This window comes from Amblyraja radiata, chromosome 18, assembly GCF_010909765.2.
Source record: "Amblyraja radiata isolate CabotCenter1 chromosome 18, sAmbRad1.1.pri, whole genome shotgun sequence".
NCBI lineage: Eukaryota > Metazoa > Chordata > Chondrichthyes > Rajiformes > Rajidae > Amblyraja > Amblyraja radiata.
Window position 1 is genome coordinate 48,230,495 of NC_045973.1, and position 20,798 is coordinate 48,251,292.

At 41.4% G+C, this 20,798-nt stretch overlaps 1 protein-coding gene across 4 annotated transcripts in view; it reads right to left on the reverse strand.

The window, feature by feature from the left end:
- Window positions 1-3,851: 3,851 nt before the first annotated feature.
- The window catches only part of LOC116983504 (inter-alpha-trypsin inhibitor heavy chain H3-like), a 56,254-nt gene continuing 39,307 nt past the window's right edge, over window positions 3,852-20,798 (reverse strand). For 2 of the 4 annotated variants that reach the window (XM_033037315.1, XM_033037317.1), the window contains 8 exons: window positions 17,615-17,656; window positions 14,064-14,105; window positions 11,786-11,806; window positions 9,592-9,705; window positions 7,280-7,481; window positions 6,114-6,286; window positions 4,971-5,082; window positions 3,852-4,040 (listed from right to left, as the gene is read on the reverse strand). In XM_033037315.1, coding sequence (XP_032893206.1) covers window positions 3,896-4,040; window positions 4,971-5,082; window positions 6,114-6,286; window positions 7,280-7,481; window positions 9,592-9,705; window positions 11,786-11,806; window positions 14,064-14,105; window positions 17,615-17,656 — 851 coding nt within the window. In that variant the 3' untranslated portion in view covers window positions 3,852-3,895. Of the gene's footprint in view, window positions 4,041-4,970; window positions 5,083-6,113; window positions 6,287-7,279; window positions 7,482-7,900; window positions 8,290-9,591; window positions 9,706-11,785; window positions 11,807-14,063; window positions 14,106-17,614; window positions 17,657-20,798 lie in introns of those variants that run through there. The other 2 variants (XM_033037316.1, XM_033037318.1) reach the window with 2 other exon arrangements.

Consider the following 20,798-nt stretch of genomic DNA (forward strand, 5'->3'; position numbering starts at 1 on the left):
TATTGTGATTAGTCAGGGAGGCAGAGTTGATATTACATCCATATAATATCAACTCTGCCTTCCTGACTCATCCCAATACACTTTAACCCTCTGGGTTTCCGTAATCTTTCTACATCTGCTTTAAATATATTCAAAAAAGCTACTTCCACGGCTCTTTGTGGAAGAATTCTATAAGCACTGATGACCATCTGTGAGAAAAAAAAACATTGCCTCATCTCTGCCTTAATGGCCTGTCCCACTTTCACGACCTAATTCACGACCTCTGCCGAGTTTGCCCTTGACTCATGGTCGTCATGAGGTCGTAGATAGGTCGTAGCAGGCCATGATGCTAGTTGTAGGTACTTGTGGCATCAAGTAGGTCGGGGCGTTTTTTCTAGCATGATGAAATGTCCATGAGTAAAAAAGGTCGTGAATTAGGTCGTGAAAGTGGGACAGGCCCTTTAAATAGTTCACTCTTTATTTTTAACAGTGTCCCTCTACTTCTAAATTTTCTCATAAGAGAAAACATTCTGTCCACATCCACATTGTTAAGATCTTTCAGGATCTTATACAGTATCTTTCAATCTAGACATGTCTTGCTCCTCTGAACCATATAGTTAAGAAGATTAACAGAATTAATCTGTTGTCCTTTCAGTGGTAGTTTATCCTATGTGATGTTTTGCACTTTTATCATGTATAGGTGTAATGGGAAAACTTCTTAGTTCTTCAACATTGCGAAAGGTAGATGAATGGGTATCATTCTGACATTAGTCTGGCAATAATAGGGCAGCATAGTAGCGCAGCGGTAGAGTTGCTGCCTTACAGCGCCAAAGACTCAGGTTCGATCCTGACTACGGGTGCGGTTTGTATGGAGTTTGGACGTTCTTCCTGTGACCACGTGGGTTTTCTCTGGGTGCTCCGGTTTCCTCCCACATTACAAATACGTGCAGGTTTGTTGGTTCATTGGATTCTGTAAATTGTCCCTCTGTGTAGGATAGAACTAGTGCGAAGGAATGATCGTTGTCGACGTGGACTCAGTGGGCCAAAGGGCCTGTTTCCACGCTGTATCTTTAAACTAAATTAAAATTTGGACATCACAATTTGGATTGTTGGTTGTAATGTCTCTATGGATTTGTAAGTCTTGTAGATGTACAGCCCATGGGAACTCAGAGAAGGAAACAGTTAGATTCCTGCTAATTTGTCATTGTCTGGTCCAATTACTCACTTGTCATAGTAGTTTATTTGTAGAAATAGTTTCTCCAGCTCGTTTTAAAAGATTACTTAAAAATCATTTAGCTCCTCATGGTATATGAAGCTTGATCAACTTTTACATGAGAAGGTCACAAAACTACTTTCACAGTAGAACTACCTGACCCCATTAATGGTGGTTTATTTTGGGTTAAATATCGACATGCTGCGGGTTTTGCCACATAATCAGTCGAGAACGAGGTCACACGAGTTCTGGGACACTGAAGTTGGGTGGAAATTTTGACAACAGAACAGCCAAAGGCTAATGGTCAGCCACATTGAAATCTATGACCCATTGGCAGACTTACCAGCGAACTTGCACGGAAGGAGGAGTCCAGTACAATTTTGCGCAATGTTTGTGTGGAACATTGAACTGATGCTCTCCAGGATGAAAGTTGAGGGCAATTCCATTAGCTGAGATGCAGATCTAAACATAATGTTGCAACTTACCCAAGTTTCGGCTTCCGTTGCAACTTACACAGAAGCCACCTAAAATCAGTGCATTATTGAGGAGACTCAGATCCCTATTAATAAACTCATGTCCATCATGACACTGGATATCAGTTTTAAAGGGGTTTTCATGGTTCTAAGGCAGTGCAAGAATCTTTGAGGGGAGCAGTAGATCTTCTAGGAAGCACTTTATTGTCTCTCGGGATGGTAACATTTATGATCCCACCACAATGATTCTGCTGGTGTTAACCATATAACCATATAACAATTACCGCACGGAAACAGGCCATCTCGGCCCTTCAAGTCCGTGCTAAACACTTATTTTCCCCTAGTCCCATCTACCTGCACTCAGACCATAACCCTCCATTCCTTTCCCGTCCATATACCTATCCAATTTATTTTTAAATGATAAAATCGAACCTGCCTCCACCACTTCCACTGGAAGCTCATTCCACACAGCTACCACTCTCTGAGTAAAGAAGTTCCCCCTCGTATTACCCCTAAACTTCTGTCCCTTAATTCTCAAGTCATGTCCTCTTGTTTGAAACTTCCCTACTCTCAATGGGAAAAGCTTATCCACGTCAACTCTGTCTATCCCTCTCATCATTTTAAAGACCTCTATCAAAGACCTCTATAAAGACGTTCAACTTTTCTCTGTAACTTAGTTGCTGAAACCCAGGCAACATTTTAGTAAATCTCCTCTGTACTCTCTCTATTTTGTTGACATCCTTCCTATAATTAGGCGACCAAAATTGCACACCATACTCCAGAATTGGCCTCTCCAATGTCTTGTACAATTTTAACATTACATCCCAACTTCTATACTCAATGCTCTGATTTATAAAGGCCAGCACACCAAAAGCTTTCTTTACCTCTACGTTAACTTGTAGTTGCCCACCAGCAAGGCAGCAAGCCCAGACAACTGCTCCCCATGCTGATAAGCTGTGACTGACCTAAAGCTGGGTCGTGTTGTCCACTGAAGGTCAAAGTCACTAGCCATGCTGCAGCTTTGCACAGGACCATCAAATAGGCAAAGCATTTGGTAGGCAGATTCTAAAAGAATAAACCAAGGGGGATGCTTGAATTAATTCTTGACATATTTTTGTTTGTGAATTTTTGTGAGAAATCATGTAAGTTAAAGCCAAGAAGCCCAAAAAGATCACGTAAACTTGTGAAGCTGCTGCACTGGCCAGTAAAATAGAGAAGACAAGAAGAAACCCATTATTGGTGGGAGAATTGGGCTGAGTTCATTCTGAGGAGTTAGTCAAGAATAACAAACAGAAACTGGTTGAAAGGTTGCATCTCCTTCCGATTTCCCCTCCACCTGCCAGATGCTCAATTTAGGGGTGATGGTCAAGGTCAAGGCCAAGGCCCCACGATAGCAAGCTTTTGCAGCAAATGGGAACCAGTGTTTGAATAGTCCAGTGACCTGCTCCATCACATTTTGTCTGGGATCATGACGTTGATTACAGCTCTGTGGCTGGCAGACTGGAGTCAAGAAATAAGTCAGCAGGGGTGGCCCAAGTCCAGGTACAGTTAGGCTACAGTAGAATTGACACATTATTTAGTTTTATTTTTAGAGATACAGCGCAGAAACAGGACCTTTGGTCCAACAAGTCCGAGCCGACCAGCATTCCCTGCACATTAGCACTATCCTACGCACACTAGGGACAATTTTACAATTTACCAAGCCAATTAACCTACAAACCTGTACGTCTGTGGAGTGTGGGAAGATACCGGAGATCCCAAGAAAAACCCACGCAAGTCATGGGAGAACATACAAACTCCATACAGACAGCACCCATAGTCAGGATCAAACCCGGGACGCCTGGCGCTGTAAGGCAGCAACTGCATACAGACAGCACCCATGGTCAGGATCAAACCCGGGTGCCTGGCGCTGTAAGGCAGCAACTCCTCCACTGCACCACCCCAGAATGATTGCTGTACCATGAACTGAGTGGATATTGTGCCAGCAAGTGCTAATTAATTTCTACACATTACATATCTGCATATAAATCACTGAACTTAGATGTAGATTTAGTTTTAGTCTTAGAGATACAGCATGGAATCAAGCCCTTTCGTCCAAACTCCATACATAATTTAGACTTAAGTGTATTGCAATTATTTTTACATAAATTGTATGAAAATGATTCAATGACATTAAAAAAAAATGATTACATATTTTCACAGTTTTTTATTTGATAAGCTGGGTCAGATGTTATAACATTGCTGAATCAAATAAAGAGAAAGCAAGGTAGTCAGTGTACGTTCCATCAATAAATCCTTTTCCATTGTTGTGAACAAACCAGCAAGAGATATTGGCACCTATTTTTGAATCCAGTCGGTAATCTTTCTGCCACCCTCTAACAAAAAAATGCAATGTACATGTGAGTAAAAAAGAAAATGAAAATATCCATAAAACACATCTGGTATTCAAAGAAAGCAAACGCACGTCTAGCATTTATTTTGAGAGGGCTTATATACAAAAAACAGGGATGTATTGCTGAGGCTCTATAAGGCGCTAGTCAGGCTGCATTTGGAATATTGTGAGCAATTTTGGGCAGCATATCTGAGGAAGGATGTGCTGGCTCTGGAGGGGGTCCAGAGGAGGTTTACAAGAATGATTCCAGAAATGAGTAGGTTAACCTATGATGGGCGTTTGTCGGCACTGGGCCTGTACTCGCTGGAGTTTAGTTGAATGAGGGGATACCTCATTGAAACATACAGAATAGTGAAAGGCTTGGATAGAGTGGATGTGGAGAGGATGTTTGCACTAGTGGGCGAGTCTAGGACTAAAGGTCATAGCCTCAGAATTATAGGACGTTCTTTTAGGAAAGAGACGAGGAAGAATTTCATTAATCAGAAGATTGGTGAATCTGTGGAAATCTTTGCCACAGAAGGCTCTGGAGGCAAAGTCAATGGATATATTTAAGGCAGAGATAGAGAAGGTTCATGGTTAGCACAGGTGTCAGAGGTTAAGGGGAGAAGGCAGGAAAATGGGGTTACGAGGGAGAGATAGATCAGCCATGATTGAAAGGCGGAGTAGACTTGATGGGCCGAATGGCCTAATTCTACTCCTATCACTTATGACCAGCTACAATAGTGAGAACCACACTCTGTATCTTTCCCTACACCTATTGTACAAGTTTGGCTTGATGGCATTTATGCATATTATTATCCGATTTGATTGGATAGCATGCAAAAACAAAGATTTTCAGTGTACCTCAGTAAACATGACAATAATAAACCTAACCTTAGGATGCAGATTTTGAAACCAGAAATAAGACTTTTACCTTGTTACTGAGAGTTTGAGACCCTTTACAATCATTGTGGCCTCTGGTTTCTGTGGATCTGATCCAGAGTGAATGTCATATACCTTAGCATCAATGCCATGGTAAAATTGACCTGCATCAATAATAAAGTAAAAAATAATTTGGGGTAGAAATTACAATGGTGTAAATCTACAACAGCGAAGTGGGAAACATATCACAGTTCAAATTTCAGGTTGAATTTTGCTCAGTGCAAGTAGGCTGTGTCTGGGAATGAGTGTGTGCAAACTGTCTGGTCAGAAGGTTGCTTGTTTCAATACAGATCCAGGCAGTTAATCATTTAACTGAGGCTGTCCTTTAATGCAGTGCCAACATTACAGCATTAGCAGCGATGCAGCCTTCTAGATGTGATACTGAACTGAGATATGAAGGGCTGAGAGCACGTAAAAGATTACAATTCATCATTCATAGGAGAGTTCCCCTAATATCCTGAGCAACCTCAATCAATATCATTAAAACTGATTACTTCGTCATTTTTAGTCATGAGGTTTTGTTATATATGTGTTTGGATAGGAATTTCTATGCATCACAATCTCCTTAATTTGCTAAGCACACTGTCATTTCACCATGGCCTTGCTTTAATTTCACTTCTATCATCAGGAAGAAGGTAGAAAACCATGACTACCAGATTCAAGAATAGCTTCTTTCCAACAACCATCAGGCTCTTGAACATCGCGCAATGCTAAACTCAACAATGAACATCTAGGGACTGTTTTGGTTATCCTAGGGAGGTGTTTTTGCACTGGTATCATGGTTATTCATGGTTATTCATTTATTGAATTGTTGTTTATTGAATATTATTTATGCCTATTGTGTTTACTGGCCTGTTATGCTGTTGCATGTAAGAATTTAATTGTTCCGTTGTCGATACATAAGACAATTAAACACTTTGGGCTCTCTTGACGTTTTACATAACTTTGTTCACTATATAAATGATTGTTCAGGTGATTAAACATTGAGGAAACTAATATTTTACGTACCAAATAATAGCAACTTTCACTGTCATTATAAGCATGAATTGTGTGTCAATGGTATTTTTAAGCAAACGTCCATTGCACTGTCACACAAGGGCTGAGTGCTGTTTAATAGAGTGAATACCCCACATACCAAGTAATCCATGGGTCATGTTGGAGAGCCTATGGCTGTCGAGTGTATAAAATCCCAGGAAGTCCCGGTGTAGAGGATGATATTTCCAGACGCGATGCAGCACGATGACAAATGTTGCCTCATCTCCCATCACCAGTGTGAGATTCCTTTCTTTCATGATTGAGATTGTGAACCTGGGGAGAGTTTTGATAAAGTGTTCTGTTATTACCAATCTGAAAATGTTCCAACTCTTTATAGTAGCTCGCGTAAAAATGAACGATTAGAAGAGGATATTTTAAAACAATATTTAATCAAAGGCTTCAGCTGCAATGAAGTAGACAGCTCATAGGATTCTGTGGCCAATCGGGTCTGTGCTGACCATCAATCACATGTTTACACTAAACCTACACTGCTCTGATTTACTTCCTCCAATGTTCCCATCAACTCCTCCCAGATTCGAGCACTTACCTACACATTAGTAGTCAATTACCCTAGAACTAGGGTGGCACAGCGGCACAACGGTAGAGTTGCTGCCTTACAGAGCCAGTTCAATCCTGACTGCGGGTGCTGTCTGTATGGAGTTTCCCGTGACCGCGTGGGTTTTTTCCAGGACTCTTCCCGTGACCGCGTGGCGTTTTCCCGGGTGCTCAGGTTCCCGCCCATATTACAAAGAAGTCCAGGTTTGTAGGTTAATTGGTTTTGGTAAAGATTGCAAATTGTCCCCTGTGTTGGTGTACGGGGATCGCCGGCCAGCGTGGTCCCGGTGGGCTGAAGGACCTGTTTCCGCACTGTATCTCTAAACTAAACGTGGGCACTTTAGCTTTCCTAATAACTTGACTGGTGCCCAGACTGCTTAATCCTCATTTGCAATATTGTGACAGCTTTTCAGGGTGTTGTGAAGGACAGTCAGAGGGTAGTCACCACCCAAGATTCTCCCTCTCCATGTGGCAACTTCTGGCCCCTATTTACTGCCTTCCCTGTGGAATCATGGAACTCAGCTTACATAGAAATTGAGTGAATCGCAAAGATACAACACAATGAAAGCTGTCCTTAAGTTTATCGAACCCGAGTCATGTTAAATAATAATCAAGCATACTCATTCCACTAGACTGCCTGGGAGACAACAGTTTGAAAATAACTTTATATTACAACATTCTGTGGATCTGTTATTAAAGTACATCCAATACCTCTCATTCATTACAGTCGCTGTTGTTGACCAGGGAATAATAGTCTTGTCTTTGTTGTAAAATATGGTGATCACTTCTGTCGTTACTGATATCCTCAAGTTGATTTTTCTGTTTTCAAGCCCAAACTTTCCAAAGTAGGTAGTTATTTTCTGGTTATTTTCTGTTTTCTTATCTCCTATTAATTGTCCATTTACTTGTATATCTAATGTTTTATTGAAAATAACAATGAATAATAAGACAATACAGAAATGAGACACTTATCAATAAGCACTGATGCACAAAACATAATCAATGTTCATTTGTACAAGATTATCCAATTATGCTAAAGGAAGAATGGTAAATATATGGAGTGAAAGAAAGAACAAATAGCAAGGAGGTAAGCAGTACACCAAGTGAGAAATTGGGAAATTGGGAGGGTAAGAGTGGGAATGTAGACAAGCGAATGTCCATAACCAAAATAAATATGTAGAGCAGCAGACGTAATATGCAAAGGAAGCAACCGGAGATGTTGGTTTACACCAAAAATAGACACAAAATGCTGTAGTTATTCAGCAGGACAAGCAGCATCCTTCTCTCCAGAGATGCTGCCTGTCCCACTGAGTTACTCCAGCATTTTGGGTCTATCTTCGATGTAATATGCAATCTCTCTCTTACTATGCCTAGCCAAAATATTAGTATAGAAATGTGAATGCAGATGCTGACTAAAAGATTGATTAAAAAGTGAAAGATATGGGAAGAAGATGGGGAAAGTGGGCCAAAAAACTTTGTTGTGTGGTGTTATATATTTCAGAGTCCCATGATTTTGAATGTGCTTTTCTAGAAGTGAAACAGCTTAACAAAAATTTCTGCAACATTTCATGTCACTCTGTAAGCTTCCCTTCCCGAATTGTGTTTGTGTGTCTGGCACGTCAGGCTCACAGTAAATGAATCAATCTACACACAAAGCTCCTTTTAGAAAGTTGTTGGAGAAATAAGACCACATATTTCCAAGAGGTGAGGTCTGGCCACACCTGAAATAAATAGATTTTAATCGTAAAACATCACATCGAAGTCCCATTACTTAACTTCTAAACTTCAAATGCTCCTTACCATCTACACCCCAGCAGTGAGTCTGATCTCTGATTGTCTCTACCCATGACTTTCTAATCACTGCTGGGCTTGAGCATTCAGTCACTCTTGGTCACAAGAATGGTGTGGAAGATTAGCAAATTGTATTAACTGTCTACCTCATTGGCGACCCTCACACCATCTTTGATCAGACTTTACTGGACTTCATCTTGCATTGAACGTTATTCATGTTATTTCCTTTACATGTATCTGTAAACTGTGGATGGCTCGATTGTAATTGTGTATTGTCTGTCAACTGACCTCAGTCAGGCGAACGACAACAAACAGAGCCCGCAGCAGCGCTGCAGCTTGGCGCCAAGTCGGAGCATGCGCCCTTTTTGGGGCTGGCACCTACGGATGTCGAAACAGATGGCATCACCCTGCTGCAGACTTCTGCTGCTTCAAACGCAAGAAGAAGTCTTTCCGCTGACTGGTTAGCACTCAATTAAAGCTTTTACTTGTACCTCAGTACATGTGACAATAAACTCAACTCAACCAAATCCATTGTGTTTACTTCCTGAAGCTAAAGATTCTCTTCTTTTTGCACACAATAATATCTATTCTTAATGTCACACTGGAACTAACACAATAAACATTTATTTAAGTAACGTGCTCAGACATGAAGATATAATTTTAAAAAACAAAGCACACTTCACAGTAGGATTTCCTGATATCCTGACAAACATGCAGGTAGTTCCACTACAAAATATATTCATTCCGCAGCTAGATATAATGCAATTAAGGAACACAATTGGCATTACCCAGCCTGAATTGGTCATAATACAACTTTGATCGGAAATTAGGGAACCACTTAAAGGTTATTATTGAAATTCACAAGCAGAAAAAAATCCTGTCTTGCAAAAAAAAAAGTTGAGGGAAAAATATTGCTTCATGTAGTCTCCCCACAGTAATCACTATAATCTTGTAAGAACTGCCTGTTAGTCTAACCGTCAGTGACCATTGAAATTGAAAGTCATTTTGTTTGATAATTGCGCGATGATATTCAATACAATGTAAAGTACAGCAAGTATTTTTTAGCTTGCAGTAACTAAAATAAAGTTACAATTATTAAAAAGAGTTTTGATAATCCTGCACTTTAACTCCAACCCCCTTTTCCTCACAATTCAACACTTCACTTGTGGTTGGATTCTGTTCTAATGTTATGCCTAAGAACAATATGCTGTTGGATATTCAGAATATGTTACCTGTGAATGGATCGTTGACAAGGTTCAAAATTAAACCTGGTTTTCCTGCAAAGTTGAAACAGGCAGCATCGTGTTGCTTTTGCAATGGGATAATGAAATGGGGATCTCCGTCAACTTAAAAAAAAAACAAGTCTTAAGTAATTGCAATAAATAATATTTTTAAAAAGTAAAGATATTGCATCAGAAGAAAATTTTAAAAGAGCAAGATCTTACGCAAAAAAATACTTTGTTTCTCATAATAGTAAAGCTTGATGAGAATATATTTTAGAATAAGAATTTCCCAATTTATTTTCAACAAGACTGTGCTAGTTTTTTTAACCTCTGTATCAATACTTTTACATTAATCTGTATTGAATTAATTTGACATCTTCAAGACCTTTTACCTAAAGATATGATTTTTTTTTAACCCTTTTCTGATATGTATGATCGTCAATGTATGCAGGGAATGTATGTAAGAGCTCATTTGTTTCAGTGACAGAGGTTCAGGGATCTTCCCCAATCTCCCCCCCCCCCCCCCCCCCCCTCCCCCACCAGCCAGGTAGATCGATCTAAAGAAAATAGATCACTGTAAATTCATTCCCTTAAATATTGCAATTTTATTCACTATAAAAACATCAAACTAGGTGATGTCAGTTAGAGTATTGTGTTCAGATTTGAGCACCATGTTACAGGAAAGATGTTGTCAATCTGGAAAGGGTGCAGAAAAGATTTACGAGGATGTTGCTTGGACTCGAGCCTGAGCGGAGGGAGAGGTAGAGTAGCCTACATTTCTTGGAGGATGAGGGGTGATGAGAGGTGTATAAAAGCATGAGAGGAATATACTGGGTAGTGGCACCGGGTCTCATGCACAGAGTAGGGGAATCAAGAACAAGGGGACACAGGTTGAAGGTGAGAGGGGGAAGATTTAATAGGAACCTGAGGGATAACTTTTTCACACAAAGGGTGGTTGGTGTATGGAACGAGCTGCTGGAGGTGATAGTTGAGGCAGGTACTATCGCAATGTTTAAGAAACATTTAGACAGGTACATGGATAGGGCAGGGTTAGAAGGATATGGGTCCATGCAGGCAGGTGGGACTAGTGTAGATGGGACATGGTGGCCAGTGTGGGCAAGTTGGGCTGAAGGGCCTGTTTCCACTCTATGATTCTAACACGACGAAAATGTAGAAAATAATATTGGTGGCGTGAAATTGTTCGGCTCAAAGTTTCCTCTTTCCATTTGACAATTTGAAGAAACCTGTTGGTTTGGGCAGGCTAATGACAAAGAAAATAATGTATTCATAAACATAAATAAGTGTTCAATTTGAAATGCTATTGAAAGCTCACCAAAATAGCTAGTGTAAGGAAGAGAAAAAATTTCACAGGCAGAACAGGATCGAGTTTAGAGCAATGTATGGAATACTACAAACAGCTTCAGTGAAAAACTGTAATCTGCTTTCAAAAGCAACCTGTCAAAATAAACTTAATATGAAGCTCGAGATCCAGCTATGGTTGTAGAAAAGATGCCTCTACAACTTCACTATCATAAGCACATCTCAGGAAATTAATTTTTGGTGTTTAAATATTCTAAAATTCTGGACAATGCTACTTTTGGATAGGAAAGGATAGGAAAGGTTGCAAGGGATATGGATCAAACAGGCAAATGGAATAAGCTTAGATGAGACACCTTGGTCGGCATGGACAGGTGAGGCCGAAGGGCCTGTTTCTGAGTTGTATGACGATGTGACTTGTCCTTCCTTGGTCGCCACAAAAAAGTGCAACAAGAAACAAAAAGTATTTGGCAGATTTACTTTAAATGCTTGACTAAATGTCGGACTTCTGATCAGAGAAGCAACTCTACCGCTCATCTCTGTTTATAATGGGAACACAGGACAGACAGACAGACAGTAGAAGTGATTAGAAATGGTCAGAAATATAAAGGAAATGTTATTGTGCTGTAACCTACAAGACCACAGATTGAGAGCTACAGAGTGGTATGGATCTCAATAGAGTCTGCATAGAAATTATGGCTTGGCTGGCTTTTTCCTGTGTTGTATATCCCCTAAGAAGCCACGGTACTATGCGCCGCTTGTGGAACCGAAAATAAACGGTTGAGGAATGACTGCCTGTTTCCGTGCCGACAATCTCAGACAATTTTCCATCCATCCAATTACACTGCTAACTACATTTGTTTAGGAAGAAATATGACTAACTTACCACTGATTACTTGAGGGGCAGCTGTTTAGGAATAAATAAAACAAATCAGTGCAAATTTCCATAAAATTACATAGAGATGAACAGATTTGACTCACTTTTTATGAACTACGAAATAATAACAAACATGAATGGTCACTTTGTTTAATAATTTCAAATTAATGCTTTAGCAATGCTAACATGATCAGTTATTATGTACAATAGTCGTCTGGTGGTAATGCTGTATAATATTTTCTAAGAATCATATTGCTGCTGTGTTTTAGTTCCTCAAAAACCTAAATGATTGCTAATGAGAAAGGTAAGCTTGTTTTTTGTCATGGTTTTTATTCTTCAACTTTATGAACAGGCAAGATTTTCTGCACATATGCCTAGGTTAGACACACAGCATGGAAACAGGTCCATTAGTCCGAGTCCATACTGACCACCCATACTGATCACCCATTCACATCTTTCTCATCCACTCCCTCCACTGCAGGGGCAATTTACGGAGGCCAATTAACTGACAAACCTGCACATCTTTTAGATGTGGGAAGAAACCGGAGCACCCGGAGGAAACTCACACGGTCACAGAAAGAACGTGCAAACTCCACACAGGCAGCACCCAAGGTCAGGATCGAATCAGGGTGTCTAGCTCTGTGAGGCGACAAATGCACCAGCTGTGCCACTGTGCCGCCCCTAAATATACTGGGACTTGTGTCCCATTGGATGTTTGGTCTCCTGCACTACAACAGATTGCAGCACAAGATCCCAGCACAGACACCCTGCTGTACTTGAAGTTGCCGCTTCAGCAGCCAGTGCTACTGGGGCTATTCAATGTTTAGAAATATTTTTAACATTCATCAAGTTTGGAACCTTAAAAAAATCTTCAACTGTAATTTAATATGTACCATTTTTAATGTTTACCAAATTAAAATAAATGCAAGTATTGAAATAAATAACCACATCACATTACGGTTACGTTTCGGGTCAGGGCCTTTCTTCAGCCTGATGAAGGGTCCTCACCCAAAACATTGCCTATCCATGCTGCCTGACTCTCACATTTCATGGCAATAATATGAAGCATACCAGCAGGGAGAGGTTGAGGTTTGTACATTATAAGAGGATTCATAGAAATATAGAAAATAGGTGCAGGAGTAGGCCATTTGGCCATTCGAGCCAGCACCGCCATTCAATATGATCATGGCTGATCATCGAGAATCAGTATCCTGTTCCTGCTTTTTCCCCATATTGCCTTTTTCATGGGGAAAGTAGGGGACTGGGTGCTCCGGTTTCCTCCCAGAGTCCAAAGACGTACAGGTTTGTAGGCTAATTGGCTTTGGTAAATTATCCCGTGTGTGTGTAGGATGATGTTAGTGTGTAGGGATCACTGGCCGGTGTGGACTCAGTGGGCCGAAGGGCCTGTTTCCTCACTGTATCTTGAAACTAAACTAAGCTAAACTAAGGAGTGGTCAAGGGCTGCCTATGGCAACGAGGGACTGGCTTTATCAGTGATCAGGCAGCTGCATAGTGTCTAGCTCAGTAAAGAACCAGCCACTCCATCCACCCAGCACTCTTCAACTGGATACAAACGTAACTGCCCATGGTTACTCCAGTGACTGCTGTTCCATGAGCTGCAGCCCTATCATTGACAGGGAGCAAGGAATGTTAAATCAATTTGATGAAAGGGGACAAAGGCACATTGACCAATTATGTCAATGCAACCAGATGCAATAAAGTCAATATCGACATCTGCAGCATAACCAGATTTAGAGCATAGAAAATAGAACAATACAACACAAGAACAGGCCCTTCTGTCCACAATGTTCATGCCAAAAGAGAAATCTGTGGAATTCTCTGCCACAGAAATCTGTGGAATTCTCTGCCGCAGAAGGCTGTGGAGGCTAATTGACTGGATGTTTTCAAGAGAGAGTTAGATTTAGCTTTTAGGGCTGACGGAATCAAGGTAATGGGGAAAAAGCAGGAAAGGGGTACTGATTTTAGTTGATCAGCCATGTGAAATTGAATGGCGGTGCTGGCTCGAAGGGCCGAATGGCCTACTCCTGCACCAATTTTTCTATGTTCCTATCCACATGCCTATCTAAAAGTCTCTTAAAATGCCACTATGATACCTGCCTCCACCACCGCGCCTGGCACCACTATGAGTAAAACATTTCCCTGCACATCTCCTTTAAATTTTGCCCCTCTCACCCTAGAGCTATGCCCTGTACTCCTTGACATTTCCACCCTGGGAAGTAATGTTCTGACTGTCTACCCTATCTATGACTCTCATAATTTAATATACCTCTTTCAGGGCTCTCCTCCATCACCAATGCTTCAGCGTTCCCAAGGAGAGAGCAGATTTACCGAAAATAAATCACAGCTGGCTTACATTATATTGATATCATTGCAAAGATGAAAATCTTTTAACCATTTCCTATATTTTTCTTTAAATTTGATGCAGTGTTGAACAAATATTATATTTCGAGGATGTAACTAGTAGAGTGGATAAGGGAGAACCAGTGGATGTGTTATATCTGGACTTTCAGAAGGCTTTCGACAAGGTCCCACATAAGAGATTAGTATACAAACACGGTATTGGGGGTTCAGTATTGATGTGGATAGAGAACTGGCTGGCAGACAGGAAGCAAAGAGTAGGAGTTAATGGGTCCTTTTCAGAATGGCAGGCAGTGACTAGTGGGGTACCGCAAGGCTCAGTGCTGGGACCCCAGCTATTTACAATATATATTAATGATTTGGACGAGGGAATTGAATGCAACATTTCCAAGTTTGCGGATGACACGAAGCTGGGGGGCAGTGTTAGCTGTGAGGAGGATGCTAGTAGGTTGCAAGGTGACGGATAGATTGGGTGAGTGGGCAAATGCATGGCAGATGCAGTATAATGTGGATAAATGTGAGGTTATCCACTTTGGTAGCAAAAACAGGAAAGTAGACTGTTACCTGAATGGTGGCCGATTAGGAAAAGGGGAGATGCAACGAGATCTGGGTGTCAGCAGGCAGTGAAGAAAGCGAATGGTATGTTAGCATTCATAGTAAAAGGATTTGCGTATAGGAGCAGGGAGGTTCTACTGCAGCTGTACAGGGTCTTGGTGAGACCACACCTGGAGTATTGCGTACAGTTTTGGTCTCCTAATCTGAGGAAGGACATTCTTGCCATAGAGGGAGTACAGAGAATGTTCACCAGACTGATTCCTGGGATGTCAGGACTTTCATATGAAGAAAGACTGGATAGGCTCGGCTTGTACTCGCTAGAATTTAGAAGATTGAGGGGGGATCTTATAGAAACATACAAAATTCTTAAGGGGTTGGACAGGCTAGATGCAGGAAGATTGTTCCCGATGTTGGGGAAGTCCAGAACAAGGGGTCACAGTTTAAGGATAAAGGGGAAATATTTTAGGACTGATATGAGAAAAACATTTTTTACACAGAGAGTGGTGAATCTCTGGAATTCTCTGCCACAGAATGTAGTTCAGGCCAGTTCATTGGCTATATTTAAGAGGGAGTTAGATGTGGCCCTTGTGGCTAAAGGGATCAGGGGGTATGGAGAGAAAGCAAGTACGGGATACTGAGTTGGATGATCAGCCATGATCATATTGAATGGCGGTGCAGGCTCGAAGGGCCGAATGGCCTACTCCTGCACCTATTTTCTATGTTTCTATGTTTCTATAATGACAAGGAACTGCAGGTGCTGGTTTAGCAAGGATAGACACAAAATGCTGAAGTAACTCAGCAGGTCAGGCAGCCTCTCTGGAGAACATGGATAGGTGATGTTTCAAGTCAGAACCATTCTTCAGATCAAATATTGCTGAACAAATATAAGCTGAACAAATATTGTTTAGAAATATCTTCAATTGTTTAGAATATTCGTGGAAATAACAGGAAAAAATGGTTGTATGCACAACACTGTCCTTGTACAGGCTCAGCAGGAATTCTATTTAGAATTATGACTAGACTAGACTGACTTATTTCAAACGGAATTGTTATTTTTAGAATATGTTATAACTTTCATGAATATTCATCTTCAAAAGTAACTGGAACTGCATCTGTAACCAGAATTGCAAATCTGTATTTTAAAGATTGAATGTGCCTTACATAGGTCTCCCTGTGTTTATCAGCAAAGTTAATGCATTGGAAAAAGGACTATCAACTGCACAAATTCAATCAATAATCCATCGGTAAATTAGTCACTGCTGCGTCAATATGTATCAATAAACAAAAAGAGAACTATTCCGAGTGTCACTGACTACCCTTAGAAGTTTATGCCCAGAGGGTTGTGTAATTCCAAAGTACAAATATCAAATGGGACTCAAATATTTCTCTAAATCTTACAGAAACATTTGTTTTTCGTGGTCCAGTAGCTTTTCCAGTTAAGTTTAAAGGGAACGAGAAATATACAAGTACTGCAGGATCTGCAAAAATAGGTGCACCGTGCTGGAGCAACTCAGCTGGACGGGCAGCATCCCTGGAGAACAGCAACAAGTGAGTGACCTTTTGGGTCTGGATTCTTCTTCAGTTTCCGAAGAATGGCCCCCGACTCAAAACGTCACCTGGTCTTAGAGTCATCTGGTGATACAGTGTGGAAACAGGCCCTTCGGCCCAACTTGCCCACACCGGCCAACATGTCCCAGCAACACTAGTCCCACTTGCCAGCATTTACATAGATACATAGAAAATAGGTGCAGGAGTAGGCCATTCGGCCCTTCGAGCACCGCCATTCAATATGATCATTGCTGATCATCCAACTCAGTATTCTGTACCTGCCTTCTCTCCATACCCACTGATCCCTCTGATCCCTTTAGCCACAAAGGCCACATCCATTTGATCCATATCCCTCCAAACCTGTCCTATCTACGTACCTATCTAACTTTTTCTTAAACATAATGATAGTCCCTGCCTCAACGTACTCTTCTGGCTTCTTGTTCCATACATCCACCACCTTTTGTCATGTCAGCTACACATGTTTTCCAGGGATGCTGACTGACCTGCTCAGTTGCGCCAGCACTTTGTAACTTTTTTTGTAGACCAGCTTCTGCAGTTGCTTGTTTCTACTCCAGGTTCTGATTCTGGTTGCAAACCTCACCATGTTCCTAACCCCTGGTGTTGCAGACCCTCATTCTAGTTTAGGCCGCAATCCAGCCCTCTCTCTGACTGCATATCCTGTTTATCTTGCCAGCTCTCTGGTCTACAGTCTCACATTCTGAACTAATGAGTGAGCCAGATACCGATGAAGCAGAATTCCCAAACAATTTAGGGGTGGCATGGTGGCACAGCGGTAGAGTTGCTGCCTTACAGCGCCTGAGATCGGGATCGATCCTGACCACGGGTGCTTCCTGTACGGAGTTTGTACGTTTTTCCCGTGACCACATGGGGTTTCCCCGGGTGCACCGGTTTCTTCTCACACTCCAAAGACGTACAGGTTTGTAGGTTAATCGGCTTAGGTAAAAATTGTAAATCATTCGTATAGTGTATGATAGTGTGTACGGGGATCGCTGGACGGCGTGGACTCGGTGGGTCGAATGGCCTGTTTCCGCACTGTCTGTCTAAACAAAACTAAACTAAACTAAATTGGAAGCCAGATATCAGAGTTTAGCAAAATAAATTGGAGTTTACAGCTTTAGGAATAAGATGAAGAAATTAAGTGCAATGGGACAATAAATTTGGGCGGTATGTTGCAATTGAAGATTATTATCATATAATAATCTACAATTGTAGTACAAATAAATGTTCTTAGAATGTAGCATGGCTCAATTAAAGATATATGATTTTTCATGGAACATTATAAAATGAGGTACAAATAATGGAAGATTTTATTTTGGAAAAATACAACGAACTTACCTAAAGAATGTGAATATTCTGGACGTCTAGGTCTGATTGTGCCTGAAACAGAAATCAAAATATCTCTGCAAGGCCCAATGCTTTCAAATCCTGGATCATACCTTTTAACATCCATAAATCTCATTCCCCCATTATCTTCAAACCCACTTACTCACTGTTAAAGTAACATTCCTCAGCTGTCGAGACCACAACTTCAGGAATTTCTTCCCCATTCTGCTTTGACTCTCTGCCTCTCTTTTCTCCATATAACCATATAACAATTACAGCACGGAAACAGGCCATCTCGGCCCTTCTAGTCCGTGCCGAACACTTATTCTCACCTATTCCCATCCACCTGCACTCAGATCATAACCCTCCATTCCTTTCCCGTCCATATACCAATCCAATTTATTTTTAAATGATAAAATCGAACCTGCCTCCACCACTTCCACTGGAAGCTCATTCCACACAGCTACCACTCTCATTTCTCCTTCAAGATGCTCCCCTAAATCCATTACTCCGACCAACGTTTTGGTTATTTCACCTCATATCGAGCTTGATGTAAAAATTTAAAAACGAAGAACTGTAGATGCTGGTTTACTCAAAAGGCCACAAAGTGCTGGAGTAACTCAGACCCAAAATATCACCTATTCATGTTCTTCTGAGATGCTACTTGACCCGTTGAGTTACTCCAGCTCTTTGTGTCCTTTTGATGTTGAATTTTGTTAGTCAATATGTTTACTTTCTCAATGGTGCTATATAAATGGGAGTAGTTGCCAAACTTAATTTGCTTTGATGTTCAATTTTGTTTACCCTGTTGTCTGGGTAAGATTTGATGAGAATATCATCCGTCAATTTCGCTCTGTAGCAGTCTCTATTCTTTTTGGATACTGTAAGAGGTACTGCCGAGAATGAAGGGGGACCCAGAGGGGCAAGGTGGGGGACAGGGAAGGGGGGGGGGGGGGGGGGGGGGGGGGGGTGGTGGAAGTGGGCTACTGCCATGTGCAGAGTCAGGGAGGGAAGATAGGATTTTTGTAACTTTGTTGGTACCAGAAACTTTGTTTGGTGACACTTGTGTACTGCTGAGGTGAGGTCTGCTGTATGATTTTACCAGGTTGAATGCAAAACAAAGTATTTCACTTTACCTAGGTACCTATGACAATAAAGTATCATTGAATTATTGCGTCACAGCACGAGGCTGCACAGGAGGGGAGGAAGATAAATGAGAGAACAAAAGTGATAAGCGATTTACTTGTTAGAGGCACAGACAGGTATTTCTGTGGTTTTGGAAACAACTCAAGGATGGTAAGTTGCCTCCTTGGTGTCAGCATCAGGGCTATCATTGAGTGGACTGTAAAATCTGTTGGAGGGGATGGGTAAGGAGCCAGAGTTCATGATCCATATCAGCATCAATGTTGGTCAGGCTAGATGTAGGAAGATTGTTCCCGATGTATTCAACAGTGGCTGAATGGGAGATGCCAGAGAGTAATGGTGGATGGTTGTTTGTCAGGTTGGAGGCCAGTGACGAGTGGGGTGCCACAGGGATCTGTGTTGGGTCCACTGTTGTTTGTCATGTACATCAATGATCTGGACGATGGTGTGGTAAATTGGATTAGTAAGTATGCAGATGATACTAAGATAGGTGGGGTTGCGGGTAATGAAGAAGAGTTTCAAAGTCTACAGAGAGATTTATGCCAGTTGGAAGAGTGGGCTGAAAGATGGCAGATGGAGTTTAATGCTGATAAGTGTGAGGTGCTACATCTTGGCAGGACAAATCAAAATAGGACGTACATGGTAAATGGTAGGGAATTGAAGAATGTAGGTGAACAGAGGGATCTGGGAATAACTGTGCACAGTTCCATGAAAGTGGGATCTCATGTAGATAGGGTGGTAAAGAAAGCTTTTGGTGTGCTGGCCTTTATAAATCAGAGCATTGAGTATAGAAGTTGGGATGTAATGTTAAAATTGTACAAGGCATTGGTGAGGCCAATTCTGGAGTATGGTGTACAATTTTGGTCGCCTAATTATAGGAAGGATGTCAACAAAATAGAGAGAGTACAGAGGAGATTTACTAGAATGTTGCCTGGGTTTCAGCAACTGAGTTACAGAGAAAGGTTGAACAAGTTAGGGCTTTATTCTTTGGAGCGCAGAAGGTTAAGGGGGGACTTGATAGAGGTTTTTAAAATGATGAGAGGGATAGACAGAGTTGACGTGGAAAAGCTTTTCCCACTGAGAGTAGGGAAGATTCAAACAAGGGGACATGACTTGAGAATTAAGGGACTGAAGTTTAGGGGTAACATGAGGGGGAACTTCTTTACTCAGAGAGTGGTAGCTGTGTGGAATGAGCTTCCAGTGAAGGTGGTGGAGGCAGGTTCGTTTTTATCATTTAAAAATAAATTGGATAGTTATATGGATGGGAAAGGAATGGAGGGTTATGGTCTGAGCGCAGGTATATGGGACTAGGGGAGATTATGTGTTCGGCACGGACTAGAGGGGTCGAGATGGCCTGTTTCCGTGCTGTAAATCGTTATATGGTTATATGATGTTGGGGAAGTCCAGAACAAGGGGTCACAGTTTAAGGATAAGGGGGAAATCTTTTAGGACCGAGATGAGAAAGACATTTTTCACACAGAGAGTGGTGAATCTGTGGAATTCTCTGCCACAGAAGGTAGTTGAGGCCAGTTTATTGGCTATATTTAAGAGGGAGTTAGATGTGGCCCTCATGGCTAAAGGGATCGGGGGGTATGGAGAGAAGGCAGGTACAGGATACTGAGTTGAATGATCAGCTATGATCATACTGAATGGCGGTGCAGACTCGAAGGGCCGAATGGCTTACTCCTGCACCTATTTTCTATGTTTCTATAAGTAGAAGGAGGGTTGAGGTACTGCAGGCAGAATTTAGAGTTGGCAAAAAGGTTAAAAAGCAAGAGCTCAAAAGCAATAATCTTTGGATTACTGCCTACCGCATGTTAGTGTGTGCAGGAAAATAAAGCCGTTGCGTCTAAAACTGGGAAGATGATGTATGAGGAAGAGTTTTAAATTCCTGTAGAATTGTTATGGTTTTGTGGGAGTTGGGATGGTTACCGGGGGGGTTGGGATGGTTACCAGGGGGGTTGGGATGGTTACCAGGGGGGTTGGGACTCGGTAGGCCAGATAAATTGGACCTTAACAAGAATGTTCTAACAGTTTCTGTTGGGGTCATGGT